Here is a 25,087-nt window from a genome sequence, read left to right as displayed (position 1 = left end):
TTGGTTAACCACTTAAAATTTAGGAGTAAATGCAGGGGTTTTTTTTTATCTGAAAAATTTTCTGGGGTGGTTTGTACCCCTGAACTTCCCTCTTGGCTATGCGCTTGCTCGAGTGCGTCACCACACTAAAAAAAAAGGTATGGGCCAACTTTGGCCCTCTAGGTGTTAGACTTCAACTCCCACAGTTCCTAACAAAACTCCCAAAATTTTTGGGCCATGCCTGCTGTATGTTCTAGAAGAGAAGGTTTGGCTTCATTGCCCTCTAGTGGCAGAGCTTGAGGCCTTCAAAAGTCCTGCTATTTTAAATAGCTTTCCTCCAGCTGGTGTTTGCCAGATGCTTTAGATGCATCTTCACTGTAGAATGAATGTGGTTTGATGCCACTTTAACTGTCCTGGCTCAATGCTTTGGGATCCTGCTGATGCCTGGGTGAGGCATCAGCACTTTGGCAAAGAAGACTTAAAATCTTTCAAAACAACAACTCCCATAATTCCTTAACACTGACTGAGCCCTGACAGTTAAAGTGGGGTCAAACTAGATTTATTCTGCAGTGCAGACATATCCTTGGACTACAAAATCTAGTCTGGCAAGAGACTGCTAGATTGGGAGAAACTCTCCAATGCATGGAGTCTACCAAATTGGTTAGAGCAGGCATGGGCAAACTTTGGCCCTCCAGGTGTTTTGGCCTTCAACTCCCATGATTCCTAACAGCCGGTAGGCTGTTAGGAATCATGGGAGTTGAAGTCCAAAACACCTGGAGGGCCAAAGTTTGCCCATGCCTGGGTTAGAGGCTTGCATCCCTCTTCCTCCCATATGGTGTTCATTTCTCAAATGGCTTGAGTTTTCTGTTTGTAAAAAAAAGGCAACAACAAATGATGCATTTATTCCAATGGCTACAAAAATCACTTGGTGAATCAGAGGTGGAAAATTCTTCATCAGGAATCTTTTTATAGCTTGAGAACATCAGCAGAACCTTTCTCTGTACTAGTAATGCTTATTATCTTTATTTATATCCTGTCTTTCTTCTTATGGGGACTCAAGGCGGCTAACATCTATCCACACTAGACAAGTTTAAAAAGAGCAATACAAAAGATAAAAAAAACAATTAAATAGCAACAGTGTGGTAAAAACAGAATTAAAAGCAAATAACTGTATCATCCACTTCCATATTCAGTTTTTTAAAAATTACAATCCTGTGTCCTCTTATCTGGAAATGAGCCCCATTGAATTCAATAGGACTTCTAAAACCATGCTTCTAAGGGCCCTTCCACACTGCCCCTATATCCCAGGATCTGATAACAGATTATCTGTTTATCCCAGGTTATCTAGCAGTGGGGACTCATATATTCTAGTTTTAAACAGATACTCTGGGATTAGATCCTGGGATAAAGGGCAGTGTGGAACGGCCCTAAGAATGCCACAACTTTGCAACTTTCAAAACATGAAATCGATATACTGTATTATTTTTTTCAGTTTTTTTAAAATACATCACTGTATAAGCAATGTATATAAATGAATTAAGTAATAGCCAGACTTTGGGAAGGAGATGGAAAATGTCTAATGCCTTAAAATATAATACTGATAAAGCCATGCATTGGAAATGCTCAGGAAACAAGAAGCAGCTACTGTATGTCTAAATATGGGAATGAACTTAAAGACAATGAGCCTGTAGCAGGAAGGCAAGTTTTCAAATATATAGCACACATGCAAGTCTTACTTTTTTGGTCAAGACATAGTCCAGAAAAAACTGCACCTAAACAAAATGTTAATCCATGCCCCCAGCTTGTCTCTATATTTCATAATATCACAGTTCTACAACAGTCAACTTTCCTTTATCAGTTGGAGTATAGTGGCCAATCCATGAGCACAGACAGACAGTGATGCTTTATGGCTGGGTGCAACTATCATCTGAAGCCTATGAATTGTGTAGTCTTAGCTAATCTGTTGTTTTATGAAGGGTAAGCAATTTTACATTGTGGATATAAAGAAAGAAAATAGTTAAAGGTTTTCCATATTTTGAGACAATCATTAATCAAAATGAAGTCAAGAAATCAGAAGGAAGTTAGGACTTGGAAGGCCAGCTGTGAAGGAAGTAGGCAAGATCCTGAAGTATAAATATATATAATTGAATGAATACTAAAGATAAGGTTGTCCATGCCATTGTATTTCCAGTGGTGGTGAAAGCAGTGAAGAAAACTGATAGGAAGAAAATCAGCTCATTCCAAATGTACTGGGGAAGAGATCTATGGATCCCATAGACTGCTAAAATAAATGGATCCTAGAGCAAATTAAGCCCGACTTGAGAAAATGCAAGTCGCTTTTGGTGTGAGAGAATTGGCTGTCTACAAGGACGTTGGCCAGGGGACGCCAGATGGTTGATGTTTTACCATCCTGTGGGAGGCTTCTCTCATGTCCCCACATGAGGAGCTGGAGCTGACAGAGGGAACTCACCCACTCCCTTGATTCAAACCGCTGACTTCTCAGTCAGCAGTCCTGCTGGCACAAGCGTTTAACCCATTGCGCCACTGGGGGCTCCACCCAGATGGCTAATACTGTTATACTTTGGCCATTTTCATAATAAGACATAACTCACTAGAGGGGACATGAGAGAAGCCTTCCACAGGATGGTAAAACATCAAACAGCCAGGAGTCCCCTGGGCAACGTCTTTGCAGATGGCCAATTCTCTCACACCAGAAGCAACTTTCAGTTTCTCAAGCCGCTCCTGACATGGAAAAAAGAGCTCACTAGAGAAGACAATAATGCTGCTGGAGATGGAATGACTTGGAGGCCTCTCATTCATATGATTACCATAACTCAAAGTCAACCTGATGGCCGTTAACATCAGATGATTATTGTGACTAGCTCATTTCTTAGTAAAAACACCCATTCCCTTTCTGAAATACGGCTGAAATACCTTTTCTGAAACCCTTCCCTGAAATACGGCTTTTCACAGAGGAAACATGAAACTTCAGGTTTATCTTTCTGGTAATAAACATTTCCCAGCTCATTCATTACAACATGTATCCCTGCTTTTAGTATCCTATTTCTACCATAATAACCAGGTAAATTAATTCTTTAAAAATTAAGCTATGGAAAAAGAAGTTCAGTATTCACACTTTTATCAGTATGAACAAACAAACCCCATGGAGTAAACACAAGAACAGCCAGTCCGAGAACACTGCTCTACTCAAATTCTGTTAAATCAGCTGATACATTACTTTAGAAAGGTCACTTCAAGGAAACATTATGTGCCAGGGGTTTTGCTGCTGGCTGATGAACCAAATAGCAAAGTAATTACATTCCACTCTCACATGTAGAAATATTTTGTGTACAAAGCCCCTTTTGGGATTAAGCAGCAGTTTTCCTCTTCTGGCCATAATGTTACAAAACAACAACCAGTAATATATGGTAGAATGATGATCCTGCTTTTGACTCCTAAACTGGGATTTCCAAACCCTTAGATTGCACTTGTAAAAATTAGAGACTTAAAATAGTTTTTCATTTACATTTTTTATTCATATACAGGTTTCATTTTTCTTTATTACCTTTCCTTTTATTTTAAGGTTTTGCACAAAGGAATGGCAACATACTTTAAAATTAAAACATTGCTTTTGAATTAAAAACACACACACAAAAGAGGTAGAATAATAATATTCTAAACTAAAAAGGGAAGTATTTAGAGATGCTTCCAAAGGATCTGGATTCATCTGCTACTTCATTTGCTCCTATAGCTCTCAGAACAATGTGAAAATATAACATAGTTTAAATGCTTGCAACCCTGATAAAGGTTTTTGTCACAAATTCACTTTTCCAAGCTAATTTTCCTAGTAATTCCTGGGACTGTTACTTTCTAATCCTTCTGTGCCCTTAGCTTTACCAGGTTGGATACTTAAAATAACCCCACACATACCAATGTTAGCAGCCTTTTGTGCATTAGACCTTGTTTTTCATACTTCCGTAAGTAATATAGTTTACTTCAGATTTAACAGGAAAGTCTGGGTGGAAATGGCCTCTGTATCTAAGAATATTAGACTAACAAGAGAGAAAATAATTGTTTAGGCTTGAATGATGCTACGTCTTTTATCTTTAAAAATATCTCAGATGTTGTACATATGAAGAGTATTATACTAACAAGACAGAAACTAATTGTTTACACTTGGATGCTGAGCCTTTCTACATCTTTTATCTTTTAAAAAACATATCTCAAATGTGTGCATATGAGGAATTGGAGAACTGTGCTATGGAACAGGAATAAGAGTTAAGGTTGGGCTGACTAGTTCATTTTGTGCTGTTCCCTTTTGTTCCCAGTTGTCAAAAGTCCGTGACAAACTCCATGCTGCAGATGCGGCAATATAAATTTTGTTGTTAACCGTCCATTCATATTTCCCAGATAAAAGGATATTTATCATGCGGAGGGTGGCAATGGCCTCTGAGCACAGCTGTCGACATTAAGGACCGTGAAAATACATGCAAACAAAGCAGATGGTAATGAGGACTTAAGCTGCCACGTGCAGGGAATATGATGTAATAACATATGGCCCCAGGCAGCCAGCGTGCCCATAAAAGCAGTACTAAACTCAAAGCATAGGGAGATATCTGATGCTTCAAAGTATCTCAACCCATTTTCCTAAGTTTCCACAGGAGTCACCCACTCAAATGACAGAGAATCATGAAGTTACATGAACATTGAAGCTGTTATTTTCTGCTGCTGTTCAGATTAGAATGGTTTGCACACATGGGAACCTCCTGGCTGATTGTTGTTTCAGGGTGAGCAGATGGTAGAATTAAGGAAACGTGTTTTTGTTTTTTAAATTTTCAGCTCATATGAGCCCTTTGAAACGCTTTATTCAAATTATTGCCTAAAGCTAAAGAAAATGTATTTTAAAGAAAACAGTTTTTTGATAAAATGCACTTTAATTTTCCCTTTTAAATAATTTTCACTAAAATATACAAAACCTACATGTTATATTTTGACCATCACAAACTTCAAAATCAGTCAAAGCTACGTGAAAGATACACATATCTCAGAGTAAGTTCCCTTGAATATATATGACTCAATCCAGAGGCTCTAGTATAGAAAATGGCAACATTTGGTTCCCAGAGGTTCCCAGTCTGTCAAGGAGAATGCCCCTCATGCCTATCATCTTCCTTGCAATCCATTTTCTCCCACCAGGATCCCCCCATACAGCTGGCTTTTCCAATTGGAAGGCCAGGAACATAAGAAAGAAATCCTTGCTATTAATACTCAACTGGCGACACAAGCAGAATCCTTTACTCACAGTATTGTTAGTCCTGGTTGCTGCCAATTGCATGGGCGAAGAATCCCTACCATTATCATTGATAACACAAGACATCTGGCTTCTCCACAGAGGGGAATGAGATGGATCAGGCAAAGTCATCCCAGCCCAGGTTTCATTTGCAGGGATATTCCTGTAAACAATACCTAGGCTGAAAGTACAGTTTCTCAACCAGCAAGAACAGGCTTCTGCTCCCAGGTATCCTTAGTTGTAGATGTGAATAACATGTAATCTAAAAAACTAAAATATAAATCATCAGTTGTTTTGAGTGAAGAATTAAATGTAGACCTTGATTTCTCTATCCTAATAAATCAAATTATTAACAACAATAAATATATTTTGTGTGTGTACTACATTGGATCAGAACTAAAAGTGTTAAACCATTTGCTTGAAGCTTTACTGTAAACAGGAATAGTTGGATATCTTAATTTCTGCTTCTATCGTACCTTGTTGTGCCAAATGTGGGCCCCAGCATATGTAAGGATTTGTTATTTGTCATCAATGTTGACTTGTGGTGACCCTATGAATAAGAATCCCAGACAAGAGTCCCAGACATCAGCTGCTCTGCTTAGGATTTCCAACTTTAAGTCAACTCTAGCACTAGAAAAGATGAGAAGTGAAAAACAAAACAAAACTGCACAACAAAACTAATGAAATGAAAGCCAATTTTGGATGTGAATCTTAGAATTATAGAGTTGTAAAGAGCTCCATGGATCATAAGCTCCAATCACCTGCTCAATACAGGATCTCTAGAACCTCCAACTGGAAGACATCTAGAGAAGAATATCCCACCATAATCTCTCTAGCAATTGGTTCCATCGCCAAAGTACTCTTACTGCCAAGGAGTTCCTTCTAAGATGCATGATGTTTTCATCCAAATGCTTTCCAGGGAATTGGAAAAGTTACTGTCTTTTTTTCTGGGAGGCTCTGGATTCAGTGTAGTATTTTTCTGCATGGATGTGTGTGGGAAAGACAGCCAGAATTTGAAAGAGATCAGTCAGAATTCAATAGTGGCAACAGTTCACATGAAAAACCATTTAAAAGTGCCATGTTGAAAGATGTAATTATGTTAACAAAATCAAGTGTATATTAGACATTTCCAAACCAAGGGTTTTATCTGAATCTTCTCCCTATTGCAGTAAGATCCACTGTAGTTTTCCAGAACCAACTTATATTTTTCTGTGACATTCCGAATACAGTGTTACATCATATGTTTTGGTTAAAATCAGATTAGTGTAAAATTTAAGAACTCCAGATTATGTATCCATATGAAATACTAACAATATATAAATGAATTAGGGTCAAGGATAAAATGGATTACACAAGGCAAAGTTTTAGACAATAGACATCTGCTTGAATACTAACAGCTAAATATAGTTGTTTGTTCAACAATAGTATAGCAATCTACTGAATCAATAAGTCAGTAAAATCAGCATTTCTTAAATTTCATTCATTCAAAGCATCCACTCCAATTGTAACAACTGAATTGATGTCTAAATTCGAAGAACTTCAGGTCATTTGTGAATTGGACACTATTCTCTAAGTCATCTTAAATCAAACAAAATTCCAACATGTTAACCATATACTATTTTATTTATCAAAATATTGTTTCAGTTATTACAGAACACACTATAATTTGAGAACATACCAACAGAAAATTATAAACATCCATAATGGCTTATAAACCAGAATCCATATTTAACTTAAAAGATATGAAAAATTTTAATTTTATAGCTATTTTCCATTTAAAACAATTCAATTGACTTTTGCCAAAGGTCCACAGCAAATTCTGGTAAAAGAGACTAATTTGCAGATAAATATTAAATCACAGTTTAGGAAGCTGAGTATGATAAAGAAGATGCTGGTGTAAGCCTTGGTTGGTGTTACTCATCCTATGAAACCATGAATACACTGGGCTGCTTTTAGGTGCCCCCCCCCCAATAAAATTGCTGTGTCAACTAGATAAGAAATTTTGACTTAAAACAAGCTTTGATTAGTTTAAAAGACTGCTTCACAATTTGAAGTTGTCTTATTCTGAGAATGTGAGTTTGTTATAAAGTACAATCCCTGGCTTGAGTGATATGAAAAGCCAAGGCTTAGATCAGAAAAAGAGCTACCAATGTTGCCCCTTACAGCTTTGCAGAGGAACATGTGTGCCTAAGGTTTCTGGCAGCCACTTCTTCATTGTGGACATGCTGCTATACCATAGTTTATCTCAATGTGTTTATCACAAATGGGCAGTTTTTTTAATAGGACACATGGGAGGGGGGCAGAGGGGAGACAACACAAAGCCCATAACTCAAAGCACACTGGTCTTTTCATACAATGATTGAACTGTTCCAACCACACCTACATTTTTGGTCCATAACATGAATGTGCATGTGAGCTATGTTTTGTTACAAAAAAAATCCCAATGGGATTTTATAAAAGCCAAAAAAAGGGGGCAGGGAGAGAGAACAAACAGACCTAAAAAGTCCTTTATCTTCAATGCTCTTCAGTTACATCTATAAATAATCTTTATGACATTTTCATAGCTCATTGGTTTTTCATGTCTTCATTAATTGAATTTGATCTGGGTAAGGAAAAAACACACACATTAAAATGCTGTTATATTGCACTAATAATTTTTCTAACAACCATACAAAGCCATGTAGCAGTAAGTGTTCACATTTATATAGCTCTTCTGCAGTCAACAGTTATGTTTTGGTTTTCAGAGAAAACATTGGGATTATATGTGAACATCGACCAGTTTGGTTGAGCAGGAGGACATTTGCAGTTTTGTGGACTCCCTTTCCTACTTTTCTTTTGCATACAATGTGCCTTTTCTGGGACATTGTGCAAACTGAGGTTGATTACATTTAAGAAGTGGTTAAGGGGATATGTGCCCAAAGTGAAAAAAAGAGCCATGTTAAATGTTATGACTAAACTAATTAGAGGATATCTAATCCAACAAAAAGCAGAGAAAAATAAACTGAAATTCCAAAAATTAAACAAGATCAATAATGATATAAATAAGTGTGAAAAAAGTTAAAAGAAGAACCACACAATAACCTCCTAGTAAAACACCTGAGAACTTTGCAAAACAATAAGAGAAACTTGGAACTAGAACAGACCGCGAACCAGCTGAAATACATAAAACAGTATAATTTCGAAAACGCTAATAAACCAGGAGCATGGCTTGCGAGAAAGTTGAGAAAGAAAAAACAACAGCAACAAATTACAAAAATAAAAAAAGGTAATGAAGTTCTTGTGAAAGACAAAGAAATACTTCAGGCATTTGAAGAGTTCTACACTAATCTGTACAAAGAAGAGAATATAAATTTAGAAAAAATCCAAGAATATCTGGGAATACAAAACTTACAAAAAATCACAGAAACACAGAGAGAACAACTAAATAAGGAGATAACAGAAGAAGAAATTAGGAAAACTATGAAAACAATGAAAGTGAACAAAGCGCCAGGTCCAGATGGCTTCCCTATATATTTTTATAGAATACTAGAGGATGAACTGATACCTTGGCTAAAGAGAATTATGAATGCGGTACTGAAAGAGAAAATAATATCTGATTCATGGACACAGGCGGACATAATAATGATTCCCAAAGAAAAAGGTGATGAATTGGACGTAGGCAATTACAGACCGATTTCCCTCCTTAATACGGACTACAAAATTTTTACGGCAATAATGTCAAATGGATTCAAACTGTTTTTGAATGAGTGGATTGGGAAAGAACAAAATGGCTTTTTACCTGAAAGAAATATAAAGGAAAATGTTAGATGTGTGGTTGATGCTATTGAATTTTACGAACATTATCATCAGAAAGAAGTAGTTATGCTTGCCTTAGATGCCGAAAAGGCTTTTGATAAATTAAATTGGAGTTTTTTAAAACTATTAGGCAAAGAACTTGATTTAGGCTATTATTTCTTGAATGCCTTAGAAGCAATTTATAATAAACAATTTGCTAGATTACTGATAAACGGCCAACAATCGAAAGAACTCAGTATTGATAAAGGTACGAGGCAAGGGTGTCCCCTTTCACCTTCAATCTTTATATTTGCAATAGAAATATTAATTAGAAATATAAGACAAGATGATCAACTGAAAGGGTTAAGAATAAGAAACCACGATTTTAAAATCCGAGCTTTCGCGGATGATATAATTTGCATCATTGCAGAGCCAACAACTCGGATAAGAAAATGGATTCAGAAAACTGAAGAATTTGGCCAATTAGCAGGTTTTCATATAAACAAAAACAAAACAAAAATGCTCGCGAAAAATATAAGCAAGAAAAACCAAGAGAAAATACAAGAGCTGACAGGAATAAAAGTGGTTTCAAAACTGAAATATTTAGGAATTTGGATTACAACGAAAAATGCTAAACTATTAGAGAACAATTACTTATTGAAATGGAAAGAGATTAAGAAAGACCTACAACACTGGCAATATTTAAATATCTCACTTCTAGGCCGAATCGCAATTATAAAGATGAATGTGCTTCCTAAGCTACTATATTTGTTTCAGAACCTACCGATAATTAGGAACAATAATATCTTTAAAGAATGGAATAAAGAGATACAAAAATTTATTTGGAGAAACAAAAAGCCAAGAGTGAAATATGCTATTATGACTGATTTAACCAAAAGAGGAGGTTTCGGATTACCAAATTTGCAATTATATTTTGAGGCAAGTGCACTACTTTGGATAAAGGAGTGGGCAACTTTGGAAAACGAGAGCATATTAGCATTAGAGGGAATGGACCTACGCCGTGGATGGCATGCATATATTGGCTATGAAAAAAGAAAAACAGAAAAGAACTTTGGGAATCATTTTATTAGATCAGCTTTAATAAAAATTTGGGAAAAATACAAGTACTGATTTTATGGTAATAAGATACCACTCTGGATCTCACCTCTGGAAGCAGAACAAAGAAATATATTAGGCTGGCCTAAATGGCCAAAATATAAGGACATTATACTTATAAAGAAAGATGGATGTGTATTAAAATCACAAGAAGAAATAAAAAAGAAATTCCCGGGGACCTCTTGGTTCCAATATGCTCAAATAAAAGAACAGTACAATAAAGATAATATAATTGGCTTTGGTAGAAACGATAACATATGGGATAAAATAATAACAAGTAAAAAGAAAATAATTTCAAATATCTATACTAAATTATTAGAGTGGGCAACAGAAACGGAAGAAGTTAAAAAATGTATGATTAAATGGGCTATAAATATAGGTCATCCTATTAAATTAGCAGATTGGGAGGAGATTTGGAATAAAAAGTTGAAATATACTTATGCTTCTGATTTAAAAGAAAATTGGTTAAAAATTTTCCATAGATGGTACATGACACCAAAAAAATTAGGCTCAATGTATAAAAATTATGATAAGAGATGTTGGGAGTGTAAAACGCAAGAGGGTTCATTTTACCATCTTTGGTGGTCGTGTGAAAAATCAAAAAAATATTGGAAAATGATACATTATGAAACACAGTCAATCTTACAGCTGAATTTTCCATTAAAACCAGAATATTATCTATTAGGAATTTTAGATAGTGAAGCTGAATTTATTAAAAATGATGATGTTCTATTTACATATTGCGCTACAGCCGCCAGGATGTCTTTCGCGAAGCTATGGAAAATGGAGGAAATTCCGAAAAAAGAACTATGGCTATACAAGTTAGAAGAGATAAAAAACATGGACAAACTTACGTTCCTTTTGAAAGAAACCAAAGGAAAATACATTAGAAGCACAAATTGGAACAAATTGGAAGAATATTTTAAGAAATGAACGGAAACTTACTTGAAAATGATATAAATAGACATTAGAAATTTGAATACAGTGTCAAAATGATTAGAAAGCAAAAAAAATAAATAAAAAAATGGAAGATTACTTCCCTTGTTGTTAACGTTCCCTGAAACTTGTTACTATCCTTGATGTAACCCCCGATTCCCCTTCCCTCACCACCCCTCCCTTTTCTTTTTTCTTTTTTTTTTTGGTTCCTTTTTTAGCTTCCCTCCATCACTTCCCCCGCCCTTGGTTCTTAGGTTCTTATTTTCTTTCCTTATATTGTGATCCTTATGTCTCTCACTTGTATCCCCGTTTTTAAAAGTGTGCACTGTATATTAAAACTATAAATAAATTTTTTTAAAAAAATGTTATGACTAAACTGAATCTTCTTGGTTCTTTTTCCATCTTAATAGAGAAAGGAGAACCAAACATACACGAAGTATCTATGTTTACTGCACAGATGCTTCCTCTCCCCTAAATCCTTTGTAATCTAAAACTCTGGGTTTTGGTAGTTACTGCACTCTCTTCTGTTGAAAACATTTAAAAAACTGAGTTACAAAACAAGGTTATTCATTTTCATGGTAAGATTTGTTTGAAGAAGCAATCGTCCTCTGTACAGGCACTTGACTGTCTTGTTCTGGGCTTGTCTTTAGCAAACATGACAAATTCTTATTCTGCTTATTAAACTTGATAGCAGAAAAATAAGTTTAGGAGGCAAGCAAGAGAGCTGATGGAAGAAAAACTGAAAAAATATACTCTAGTTCTGAATCAATACTAGAGTTTAGTTTTTTATCACTCGATGTCTCAATTATTTTAACTTTAAATTTTGCATAAAACACAGACATATAACATTTATTGACATATGCTACTCTGGATTCTTTCCCAAGATATATATGGATCAACACTTTCACACCTTGTATTTTTCTGGGGACAAGGCAAATATCATCTAGCAAAGCTTTCCTGCCTCTCAGCTTTCAGTCTTTGCTGACATCTAGTGGCACCTTTTAAATAAAACTACCTTGAGTGAAAAGTTGTAGAACAAAGTTTTTAAAAGCGACTCTACAATGCTTTGTAATATATTTTAAAGTTGCACACATTTACCATAAAATCATTCTTTTGCAAAACTACGCTTGGAATGAAAATAAAGAGCAATTATTTATGTTAATTTCAGCAAAGAAAACATTGCATTCATACACATTTTGTAAATATACTTTGTATTACAATCAAAACACTGACAGTGAAGGCGTCACACATTTATGAAGACTGCAGTACATCCTAAAACAAAGGTCAAAGGGAATAAGCATGTGGTATTATTTAGGGATAATTGTATATTATCCCTAAATAAACTCCACAGAAATAGAACTTTAAGAAGTGTTATTTCCAGTAATTGAACAAAAGAACTAGAAACCGCTCAATCATTACTATATATAGTATATACTGTATATACTGTATATACTGTGTGTGTGTGTGTGTGTGTGTGTGTGTGTATGCTGAATTGAAGCTTCCAATTTATTATACATGTTCCGATTCCCTATAGTCTGACCCCTTCTTTTTTCAAAAATATGGCAGACACACGCACACAAACATATTGAATATGAGAAAATACATATCGAAGACAACAACTCTATTTGGTATACTAGTTACTCATTATGGTAAATGTAAGTAAGTAAATTGTATTCAGAGCACAGCACTTTTTCTGAGAATTAATGTGGGTTTAATTACTTTACATATTTTATGATAGGAGGCACTGCTGTATATTTGCTTACTTTGCATAGGAATTTTAGAGAAGTATTTGCTAGAATGAAGCCAAAAAAACATTGATCTAAGTAACAGGGATTGGCAAGGATACTTACTGTGTAATTTGATCTGATAGCAAAAATAGGTAGGAAAAAAGCTATATGAAATGGTGGAAAAATTAAAAACAGAATGTTTCATGGAAAGCATAAGAAAGATAAAAGATGATGAAAGATACCTTGAAGCCAGTCTACACCTTCTTGCAATCCTTCTCCCTTAATAGCATCACTAGCACTAAAATGAAAGGAATATATTTAATGGTGCATAAATACAATAAGGTGATCATATTTTCTTTAGATAATCAAACTGAAATCATACAGAGGAAAAAAAATCCCTAAAGGTCTTTGCCATTTCTCCCTTGCTTTTGTTCCAGGCCTTCAGTTAACTCAAATTGTTGTCCCTTAGGTCTTATTTGCCCCACATTTCCCTCTCTAATTCAAAATATTTGCCAAGTAACTTCCCTGTCTGAATGGCTTAACTCCCTGCCTGACCAAATGCAGTCCCCTTCCTCCAAATATACAAGCAAGTCTCCAGGTAGCATGGAAGGGTGCTGGGAGATGCAAGATGACATTCTTTCACACTAGTGAATGTCAATTAGCACAACATTATAATTGAGAAATCTTACTGAATAATTAAGTCCAACTCTTCATATCACTGTGAGATGAAATGCATGTCTCATCTACAAAGTGCACTAAACATTCATTATCAATTCCAACTTCTTATGATTATCTTCTCAGTAGTTCCTACTGGGAATCTGGATTTATTATACCCTTCTCCATACTGATAAGATAATCTTATGTGAGTCTAAAGTGGTATACGTCAGTTTATTTTGGGTTCTGGGTGGTCTGTCAATGTATTAGTTTTTATTGCATAGGCATTGAATGTTTGCCTTCTGTTGCTGGAATCCGCTCTGAGCTCCCTCAGGGAGATAGGGTGGAATATAAATAAAGTTATTTATTTTATTTATTCTCCCCAACACAAGCTGTAAATTCTAGAAACCTGGCCACTCCCAGAGTGAATTTGTTCCACACAAGGGATTCTCAGAAAGATTCCTATCTTTCTGAGAAGATCTGTTTATAAACTAGCATCATTCTCCTTTAGGATGTTTTTGGTGCAATGATTTGATAGAGCAGGACCTTCAGGCTTTTGTACACCATGGAGCTGAGGAGTCATGGGACCCGGGCCTTTTATTCCTTCACATAAACATTTAAAAAACATAAATAAGAATATAATCTTACCCATGAACTCAACATTTGCCTCATAGATGCAACTATCTGTTCATGTGTATCAAGGACTTGTAACATTGTCCTTTATTACTTGGGGTTGCTTGATGGATTAATAGTTATATGTGTCATTTGAAAAACAGAAAAGTAAATGGCAGCAAAATTAGTTATTCAACCATTTAAACATTCCAAATAAAAGCAAGAAGAAAATAAAAGACAACATTACCAGATATGCCATGGCTTGTCTTTGATGTCCTCCAAGGACAGTAAGTGGGAGACTTTTACAGATGACACAGCGTCTCTAAGGTCCATCTTGTTTGCAAAGAACAAAATTGGTATTCGTCTATGTTTAAGATCTAGGAATGATGCAATATTTTGTTAATACTGCCAAAAACTCATACAAAGCTGAAAGAGAGAAAAGAAGTCTCAACAGTAATTGCTTGTTTCAGTAGAGTAAGCATTCTCAAACCCAAAATAGAGTTTTAAGGATGTATGTTCAAATGTTATTTGCATCATAACTTTTCTATTCAAAAAGGGTACTATTGTTAGCTGCAGAAAATTATGTAGGAATTAAAGGCCCGCAACAGGATGTATACACAGTGAGAGGATAATAATATGAATGAACTAGCCAAACTAATTATGGAGGTCATGGTGCAATTGCTAAAAGTAGCTTCTAATTTTTTTAAAAAAAAAAGATTGAGAGTTTGCATAGCTGCTTTTGCTCAGTGATGGGGAATTATCACACAGACTATTATTACTCTTGGAATGATGTCCCATAATCTGGTATCAGAAAACAAAATTTAGGAAAGACCTTGAGAACCGAGTCCTGTTTTAAAAATTTTCAACATATCTAAGGGTACATTCCTCCATTTAACTTGAACATGGCTGATGTAATGTGATTAACCTTAAACGGAGAGAGGTCTGTGTGATTCAGTGCAGGTTCACTGAATACCTTATTTCTTAAATGATCTGATTAAATTGTTTTAATTTTGAATTCAGTTGCATAATAATGGTACTCCAATTAATAGATAAATATTGCAGAAGTGGACAACATGTGGCCTCCAGATGTGTCTAGAATGCAACTCATAAATCTTAGACAGTGTAGCCAATGGTGAGAAACAATGGGAGTTGTAGTTCACTAACACCTAGAGTAGGGTCCTCAAACTTTTGAAGCCGAGGCCTGGTTCATGGTCCCTCTGACTGTTAGGGGGCCGGACTACAGTTTGAAAAAAACATGAATGAATTCCTATACACACTGCACATATCTTATTGGCAGTGCAAAAAATCCACGAAACAACAATTTTAGCCAACATAAACTTACCAGTATTTCAATGAGAAGTGTGGGCCTGCATTTGGCTGATGAGATAGTCAAGTAAATTAGGATTACTGCTATTGTGTGTCTTCAAGTCGCTTCTGACTTAGGGTGACTTTAATTCTAAAGTTTAGGGTGGGGGCCGGGAAAATGACTTCGTAGAGCCACATCCTGCCCATGGGCCTTAGAGAATCATGAATTGCCCATGCAAACATATTTGTACAATTTAATAATAATAATAATAATAATAATAATAATAATAATAATAATAATAATAATAATAATAAATTACCCGCCTCTCCCTGCAACTCGAGGCGGGATACAACATAATTAAAGCATGAGAGAAAAGACATACAACAAGATACATATAGTTAAAATCCACTAATGAAATGCAGATTAAAATTCACAACTTAAAATTGACCAGACAGACTTTCCAAAAGAGATGGTCTTCAATTGTGTCTTAAATTCTGACAGCTGATCTATCTGTCACACCTTTTCCAGAAGATCATTTCAGTCTTGGGGCAACTGATGAAAAGCTCCTCTGGGTGACGGCCACCACTCGGGTTTTAGCAGGCTGGAGCAGCTGTCCCCCAGAGGTCCTAAGTGTATGGGGCAGATTGTATGGGAGAAGGTGATCTAGGGGTAACCTGGACCCAAACCATGTGGATAACCTGGGCCCAGGGAAGCCAGAATGGCCCTCTCCCTGCTGTCCTTCCGGCAGCAGGCTAAAACCTTTTTATTCAGACAGGTTTTTAAAGATTAAGGTGTTTAAGATCTAATTGGGGGTGCTGTGGTCTTTAACTGTTTTGATGGATTTTAACTGTGAATTTTTTAGTGCGGTTTGTGTTTAATTATATTTTAATTTTTGCATAATTATATATTTTAAATTGTATACTAATGCTTTTATGTCAAGCCACTTTGGGGGGATAAAGAGGGGTAATAATAATAATAATAATAATAATAATAATAATAATAATAGGACTTTAAAGGTAAAAACCAACACTTTGTAATTTTCCCTGAAACTAATTGGCAAATCCTTTATTTTAGGCCTCTTCTACACTGCCATATAAAATCCAGATTATTGGCTTTGAACTGGATTATACTGCAGTGACAGATAATCCAGTTCAAAGCAGATAATGTGAATTATCTGCTTTGATAATCTGGATTATATGACAGTGTAGAAGGGGCCTTAGTTTATACTTACTGAAGGAAAGGCACATGAACTGTATATACAAATACAGACTTTACACCAAAAGAGGTGTTTTAAACTAAAAATAGGTAGTAGGAATAGGACTGAGTTAAAAGATACAAGGTCTCCTCACCTGGATGATTCATGAGTGTGTCAAGTTCTTCTTTGGCCACAACCATTCTTAGTTTGTCACTGCTATCAATAACAAAAATAATAGCTTGGCAATCCCTGCACAATATAGAAAGCAAAGAAACAAATTACAGGCTTTCTAGGATTTGATAACAAAGCATGTAGTCAAAATATTAGTTCACTGTGTGTTATTTTACTATGTCTAGGTTGCGGTAGTTCTGACTTTGATGCATTGAACCTTTTGTAGCCATCAGAACTGGATGCATTGTGTCTGAATTGTTTGAGTGTAGTTAGGGCAACTGAGACCCTAAGTCATGCCCACTGTCACGGTGTGCCCCTATACTGACGTAGACATCTATGGTTCATTCCAGGTCCATTATGGGGGGCAGGAGGGCAGGTTCTTCTCAGCAAGAAGGAGGAACAGCACTATAGTTCTTCTCCTAGGACCACATCCCCTTGAGTACATACAAACTATTTTTGTTGTTTATTCATTCAGTCGCTTCCAACTCTTTGTGACCTCATGGACCAGCCCACACCAGAGCTTCCTGTAGGCAGTCCCCATCCCCAGCTCCTTCAAAGTCAAGTCAGTCACTTCAAGGATAACATCCATCCATCTTGCTCTTGGAAGCCACCTCTTCCTTTTTCTTTCAATTTCCCCCAGCATCATTATCTTCTCCAAGGCATCCTGTCATTATGTGGTCAAAGTACTTCATCTTTGCCTTTAATATCCTTCCCTCCAGTGAACGGTCATGCTTTTATTTCCTGGAGTATGGACTCATTTGATCTTCTTGCAGTCCAAGGCATTCTCAGAATTTTCCTCCAACACCAGAGTTAAAAAGTGTCTATCTCCCTTTGCTCAGCCTTCCATATGGTCCAGCTCTCACATCCATAGGTTACTACGGGGAATACCACTGCTTTAACTATGCAGACCTTCGTTGCCAGTGTGATGTCTCTACTCTTAACTATTTTATCGAGATTTGTCATTGCTCTCCTCCCAAGACTATTAAAACTATTATCACCTGGAAAATGGTATAATGCTTAAAGCAATCTGCCACCTAACGATAGAATATAGTACTGCTGTATTTACACTTAAGTAACACTTAAGTGAATGCATATCACAAACCAGATAACCACATACGTACATCTTTAGGCATAGATCCTCTTCAAACATATTGTAATAGCTATTGGAACAGAGCCACTAGGTTTCCTTTACACAATCAACCAATTAATCCTTGGGTATAACTGTTGAATTTCTCAGCAGGATATTAAAAAGTTTATTTTTTTTAAAAAAATCACTATGCACCATATCTGATTAATGGAAAATGTGTGGATGAGGCTGAAAGAAGTATGTGTATATGTTTGTACACACACACATACAAACTTACTTGACCAGGAGAGAAGCAAGGGTTCCACATATACTGAAAGATGACTGTAAAATGGAATTGTAATGCATTAAAGAAGAACATGGAAGCTCTAGGCCAATGTAATAGTCCCAATGTGGATGACTATTTCATATGTTAATTTGATTAATGTGTTAATCAATTTGCTTCAAGGAGGTAAAAATAAATCTATCACAACAAAGGGAATTCACTTTAAAAATTAACCTTTTGTATAATTTAGGGCGAAAAGATTAAAGTGTATGTTCAAGTTAATAGTTTTTCAGGGTGAATAAAATAATGAAAATGTGCATTCAAACTAAAAATAATCCTTAGTGTTTTGATTCCATTGGTTATTCTGTACATGTCTTCCAATTTGCACAGAAATCCCTGTATTGAATTATATATCTGTGGATTATTCATTATGTGTCTGAGTCTTCATGAAGTACTGTACTTTAATAGGAATTCATTAGAAAACTACAGTATGTACAGAATTCTGATGTCAGCTTTATCACCAATCCGACAGAAGTCTCTAAACAGAGCTTTCTAAACTTTTCTTGTTGGTGACATACTTTTCCGACATGCATCCTTTTGTGACATGGTAATTCAGTTTTACTAGCAAACTGGAGGTTAAACCAACCCCTTAAGAGAGTTTCATATAGTATATATTATATATTACATAATATATATAAAATTATTGACCAATTATAAATGCAATTTTTTTCTCTATCTTTTTCTATTATGCCAAAGCCATAACTGCATAAAATGATGCATTCTACAGGCATATAGAATGGGCAATTGACCTTGTCTTATATATTCTAAAAAATTATCATTTTGTTGGTTTGCAATATTCATATTATCAATTTTTTCTGGAGCCATATACAGTTTTTCTAAACATAGGCTATTTTCAAGAATACTTATTTTCATGTTGGAAATTGGAACTCCAAAGTATTCTGTATTCTTTCCCCTTTGGCCTAGTCTTAAAAAATGTTGTAATCAAGTACAGTAGAGTCTCACTTATCCAACATAAATGGGCCGGCAGAATGTTGGATAAGTGAATATATTGGATAATAAGGAGAGATTAAGGAAAAGCCTATTAAACATCAAATTAGGTTATGATTTTACAAATTAAGCACCAAAACATCATGTTATACAACAAATTTGACAGAAAAAGTAGTTCAATACTGTATTTACGAATTTAGCACCAAAATATCATGATGTTTTGAAAACATTGACTACCAAAATGCGTTGGATAATCCAGAACGTTGGATAAGTGAGACTACTGTAATTGCATATTTATCATATTGCACAACAACGGTTTTAACCAAATATTTTTCATAAATTTCATAAAGAAACTATTATATAATTTTAATTTCTGAATACAATATGCCCCTCATATCTACAGGGAGCCCCTGGTGGCGCAGCAAATTAAACCGCAGTGCTGCTGAACTTGCTGACCGAAAGATCGGCGGTTCGAATCTGGGGAGTGGGGTGAGCTCCCGCTGTTAGCCCCAGCTTCTGTCAACTTAGCAGTTTGAAAAAATGTAAATGCGAGTAGATCAATAGGTACCGCTTTGGGGGAAGGTAATGGTGCTCCATGCAGTCATGCTGGCCACATGACCTTGGAGGCATCTACGGACAATGCCGGCTCTTCGGCTTAGAAATTGAGAGGAGCACCATCCCCCAGAGTCAGACAGGACTGGACAATGACAGGGGAAAACCTTCACCTTTTTATCATCTACAAGGGATACATTCCTGAACTTACTGTGGAAACTGAAATGAATTACTTCTGTTTGAAAATTACCACAGGTTGCCCTGAAGGACTGAAAAAAATCCTAAAGGAATCTTCTCTAGGAATTCTCAAAAACCACCAGGGCAACTCTATGGTAATTTCTGGCTGATTATAACACATAATTGTCTGGGAGGTCTAAGAAAAATCTAGAGATGACATATTTTGTTAGATGTGCTTAAGTAAAACTGGGGGGTTCTAGTCCTGCTGGTATGGCTGCCCTATTATGTGTTTACATAGTGCAAATGCAAGCTTTATAATCAAAATACTTACTTGTAGTAGTGCTCCCAAAGATTTCTGTATCTACCTTGACCCGACATATCAAACACAGTGAATGACAAACTATAAAGGAAAATAAAAGATAAAATTAGAATGGAAAAACATTTAATTTTGGAATTGTATGTATCAGGGGTTCTCAAACTTTTTCAGTTGCTGAACCCTTTTTGAAGCAAAAGTTTCTTGTGGAGCCCCAAGAAATGTTTATATATTATATTATATATAATGTATACATATCAGGAATGGGGAAACGTTTTGACCAATATAAACTTAACAGTATTTCAGTGGAAGACCCCAGGGGCCATCCGGTCTAACCTCCTTCTGCCATGCAGGAAAAGCACAATCAAAGCATCCCCTGAGCAGTGGGAGGGAAATAGGATTTTGGAAGCAAAGAAGACGAGTGGAAAAGATCTAGGCAGTAAGAGAGGCAAGGAAAAAAGGCTTTTGGTTGGGGAGGGCACACTTTTGGGGGTGAGGGAGGCGGGTAGCAGGAAAAAGGAAGGAAACCTTGGAGGGGGAGGGGGAAGAAGGAAGTACTGAGCCCCTCAGTATGCTTTGAGAACTGCTGAAATATATAATTACTTCCCCCCACAAAATAAACTGGCATTTATTTCTGAGTACTATGCTACTAGTTCATGCAAATACCTAAGGTGCAATCTGACACATATAATATTAAGTCCCACTGAACAGAAGGGAATTGCTTTGAGTAAAGAGGCATAGCTCAGTAGGTCTTCTCTAGTTAAGACTAGCAACTGGATTTAGATTAGAAAATACAGATGAGAAAAAAATCTAAATCAGTCTTACCTTGAGGTCTTGAATTTTTCTATACTAAATCCTATTGTGGGAACAATATCTTGAGCTTGAGCCTATAAAACACAACCTTTGTCTTTAAAAGTAATTTATGTTCAGTTTATCACAAAAACTCAGAAACTCAGACTACAAGGACCATTCAGTTCAATACCCTGTTCAGAGTTTCCTGCTCTAGTAATTCAATTTTCAGTAATTTGGTGTTTTATTGCTTTAACTTCAACAGTTCAAAATGCAGGAAATATATCTCAAGCATTCCTGACAGATGATCATCCAACCTCTCTGAAGAACTCCAAGAAATGAGAGTTTTCTTCCTTTTGAGACAGTGCATTGAACTGCTCAACGTCTTACACTAAAAAAATTGTTCCCGGATGTATAAGTAGAATCTCTTTTCTTGTAATCTGAGTCCACTGATTCAAGTTCAGGTTTTTGCATCACTAGAGAACAAGCATGCTCCACATGATATCAGATATTTAAAGGTAGCTATTTCTTCTCAAAGCTAAACATACCTTTCTCACATAAAATAAAAATAAGTAAACCTGCTTTTTCTATTGATCAAAGTAAAACTGCAAGCTTTAGATAACACATAAGAATACTTCAAAACTATGACCAATAATAAAGCTGGCAATAGCAAGAGACAGAAAAGGAAACAAAAGACCTTTCAGATTCTTATTGCTAGTCTCTCTTAAATGATAGTTTTAACTCATTCATTTTAAGGATAGCACAGGTGATCAACTTTCTGAGGAATGATTACATGTTATTACTATTTTGTTAAGGTCATGGTGTCCAAATTACATAATTCCTCCCTTTATTCTGTAGTTCTATAGCATCCAAATTGTGACATAATTGCTGTGAAACTATATTCATTCTCCAGCAAGCACATTCCATGCCAATGTCATTGTAGTAGGTCATATGACAATGCATATGTCTGGACAGCACCAGTGACACTGCTTATTAAAGAGTAAATAAAGTACAGGCATAAAATACATGAAAAACACTCAGTGTCCCAAAATATATGTTAATAAATTAGTTCAGTGAACTGTTTCTGTGTTGGTAGCAGAGAATAAAGATGTAGGATTAGTGCCTATTCAAGCAGTTTCAGGAAAATTTCAGAATTTCCAATTTTGGAAGAATTTATAGAATGGAAGGAAAAGTAACAAACTACACCAGGTTACAGAATCAATTAATTTTTATATTTTACTACCTGAAAGCTGACTTACTACAACAAGAAACTCTGAATATTACTACTTCCTATGTTTATTTATACCCCTTTTTCTCTCCACAAGGAGACTCAAAGCAGCTTTAGGATACAATCTACTATATGTGTTGGCGTGTGATTTTTGTATTCTAAATTTTTGCAATTAAAATATGTGTGCGTGTGCATGCGCACACATGCACACACATTTTCATGTCACTAAGGTGCATCTCCTTTAACTAGTCAACCTATATTTAGAAATGGAGATTATCCCGATCTCCTACTGGTAAATAGGCAGAGTTGATGCATCATGTGTTGGGGCTGGGAACATATTTGATAGCCCTAAAGTCCTTTAACATGGTTGGGTCAAACAGTTTTTTAAACAAGCAAGAATATTTACATGAATCAAGTGTTTCCTTGATTCATTTTCTTCCCCCTCTAACACAGTTCTGAATGATGCTCCTAAGATTTCTCTCCAATTTCACAAGTAGTTTATTCAATGGCTCATAATATGGCAACTGCAGTGGGAGTTCACAAATCATATAGGCCATGAAAAGTATAGTGTGTGACTCTTAAAATACTGTATATTTAGTACTGATTATGAACAATACATATATATTTTACAAAAAACAACTGATGTAATTATTGCTGTAACAGCCACTTCATGAAACACATGAATATCTGAATACAATTTCCATTAGCATCTTTCTAATTATAAAGCTTATCCAGATGCAAAATAATAAAGCAATCAAATCATTCCAGAGAATGTACAATAATATAATCCTATATATAAGTAATCTTGTGCGTAATGTAAATTGCATTCATTTACATTTCCTCCAGGCAAGGATCAAATGACAACTTACATTAGATGGTTTCAGTTTGTTGATAATTGTTGTTTTGCCACTATTATCCAGTCCAAGGCACAAAACATGAACCTCCTTCTTCTTCAGGCCAAGCCAGCCTGCCAGCTTGTCAAATAATCCCATAATTTCGACTGAATGGCACAATCAAAACCTGCTTTTGTGAAGAATATGCCTACTGAAATTACACATTTATTTATTAGGCTTGTATACCGCTACTCCCAGTTTGGCTCGGAGCGGTTTACAGAAATAGATTAAAACAATACACTTAGCTTTAAAATAACAATAAAAACAATAAAAACAACAATAAAAACAACAGTAAAAACAGACATAGCCCTGAGTTTTTCCACATGAGGGCAAAGATCCTTTGATATTTAAGGCAACAACGCCATGAGAGAAAATGATTTCAAATGGTGTCACAGCAAGTTGGTTAATGCAAGCAACTAGAAGATAAGCTGATTATTTTGGAAGAGTCTCCTTGTCAAAGCAGTTGGGCTACTTATGACCTGTCCATCTGAAGCACTTTTCCTTTGGTGTGTGGACAGACAGCTATGTACCATAATTTATAGTCTGAGGTGGAACCAGACTACTGAATGTATCAACAAATTACTCCTAATATAGTAAATAAATTGCTCCTAATATATTAAATCACTCTCAATAATAAACATGGTAATAATTATTTAGTAAGGTGTTGTAATTATATAATCAAAGTAAAACAAGGATCCTAAAAACAAACATAGGTAAGACCGCATCTGGTCAACCCATAGGGCAGAATTTTCTGTAGATCATCTGATATTTACTACACTACAATTTAATTCACACAATATATATATATACTTGAACTAGAAATGCTGGCATATTTTAAAATATAGTCAAGTGATCCAAGTTATAAAGCATTTGAAACATAATTATAAAAAGTGAGTTTTATGCACTATGAGAGAGTTTCGGCTGTACATTTTCACATCACAAAGACTGCAAGATAGCAGTATTTCATGATGCAGCCTTCCCCCAAAAAATGTGTATTCAAATGACACATGATCTCAGACCTTACCCAGCATTATTTCTTTCTGAAGTGGGCCTATTTTGCTGTATTGTCTCACCTGCCTGCCTTGAAAACTGGTTGCTTGCCTTCTTCATGGGCAGGGCTGTTGTGTGGGCGAGGAACATGGTAGGGCCCAGAGGCAAAGCGAGAGACAAATATATGAAAAACGTTACAATAAAGAGACCCGGGGCTCCCTTCACGAAGGCCACCCTCCGCCCTCACCGCGCACGCCTTCTCACATAATACTCACCCAACAAAACACGGGCAGCGTCCTCCGTCGGGCCTTCAAAGCGCTCCGCTCGCCTGACGCCTGCGTCGTTACCTAGGAAACAGCACCGCCTCATGGAAGCCACGCCCCCCGCAAGGCAGCCCACTTTCCACTCCTCCCTCTTCCCTTCCGTGTGCATTCGGTGGTCCTCCACGCCGGAAGGGGCCGCTACAGCCCCACAGAAACTATCCAGCCACGCTTTGGACTTCAACTCCCAGAAGCCTCGGCTGCTTTGGCCCATGGCAAGGGACTCTGGGAGCTGAAGTCCTGGAAGGCAAAATTGGGGAAGGACTACTTCGAACCTCAAGAGGCGCCTGATAAAGGATGACTTTGAATATGTGTTGTCGAAGGCTTTCATGGCCGGGATCACAGGGTTGTTGTATGTCTTTCGGGCTGTGTGGCCATGTTCCAGAAGTATTCTCTCCTGACGTTTCGCCCACATCTATGGCAGGCATCCTCAGAGGCTGTGAGGCATGGAATATGTTTTCAGCTGGGAAGCATGGGAAATCTCTCAAAAGCCATATAACCCCGAATAGCAAGGCAGATAACCCACAATATCTGGTTTGACCTGAGTTATCTGAGTCCAAACAGCCATATAATCCAGTTCAATTGTATTCAGCTGTGTGGAAGGGGCCTCTGAAAGGCGGCAGTGAAGAAAGGAAATAATGTTTTTCTGTGCCAAGGAGGAAATAAGAAATGTACAAATATTGCATCTACACTGTAGAATTAATTCAGTTT

The 25,087-nt window shown here is 36.3% G+C and overlaps 1 protein-coding gene across 7 annotated transcripts; it reads right to left on the bottom strand.

Annotated features, from left to right (window-relative positions):
* Positions 1–6,870: 6,870 nt before the first annotated feature.
* On the bottom strand, positions 6,871–24,475 carry arl6 (ADP ribosylation factor like GTPase 6). Of its 7 annotated transcripts, XM_003219134.4 has the most exons (9): positions 24,332–24,404; positions 24,140–24,184; positions 23,043–23,193; positions 20,982–21,043; positions 20,175–20,243; positions 16,741–16,835; positions 14,333–14,462; positions 13,062–13,117; positions 6,871–7,868 (listed from the first exon to the last, which is right to left on the bottom strand). In XM_003219134.4, the coding sequence occupies exons 3-9, from the start codon at positions 23,163–23,165 to the stop codon at positions 7,843–7,845; spliced, it is 561 nt and encodes a 186-aa protein (XP_003219182.1). In that variant the 5' UTR covers positions 23,166–23,193; positions 24,140–24,184; positions 24,332–24,404; the 3' UTR covers positions 6,871–7,842. The 7 variants fall into 7 exon arrangements, with proteins under 7 accessions (XP_003219182.1, XP_003219181.1, XP_008105937.2 ...); XM_003219133.4 differs by lacking the exon at positions 24,140–24,184 and having other exon boundaries at positions 24,332–24,475; XM_008107730.3 differs by lacking the exon at positions 24,140–24,184 and having other exon boundaries at positions 23,043–23,196; positions 24,332–24,471.
* Between the last annotated feature and the right edge of the window lie 612 nt (positions 24,476–25,087).

This window comes from Anolis carolinensis, chromosome 3, assembly GCF_035594765.1.
Source record: "Anolis carolinensis isolate JA03-04 chromosome 3, rAnoCar3.1.pri, whole genome shotgun sequence".
Classification (NCBI taxonomy): Eukaryota; Metazoa; Chordata; class Lepidosauria; order Squamata; family Dactyloidae; genus Anolis; species Anolis carolinensis.
The sequence above is the reverse complement of the archived record's forward strand: the minus strand, read 5'-3'. Positions and strand labels throughout refer to the sequence as shown.

Bases quoted from the DNA above. Each gene is read 5' to 3' on its own strand.
- arl6 (XM_003219133.4), bottom strand. From the start codon at position 23,165: ATGGGATTATTTGACAAGCTGGCAGGCTGGCTTGGCCTGAAGAAGAAG. The intron at 21,044-23,042 runs GTAAGTTGTCAT...TGTGTTTTATAG, and splicing joins ACAAACTGAAACCATCTAAT to GCTCAAGCTCAAGATATTGT. The intron at 7,869-13,061 runs GTATCTTTCATC...TTCCTTACCCAG, and splicing joins AGGTGTAGACTGGCTTCAAG to ATCAAATTCAATTAATGAAG.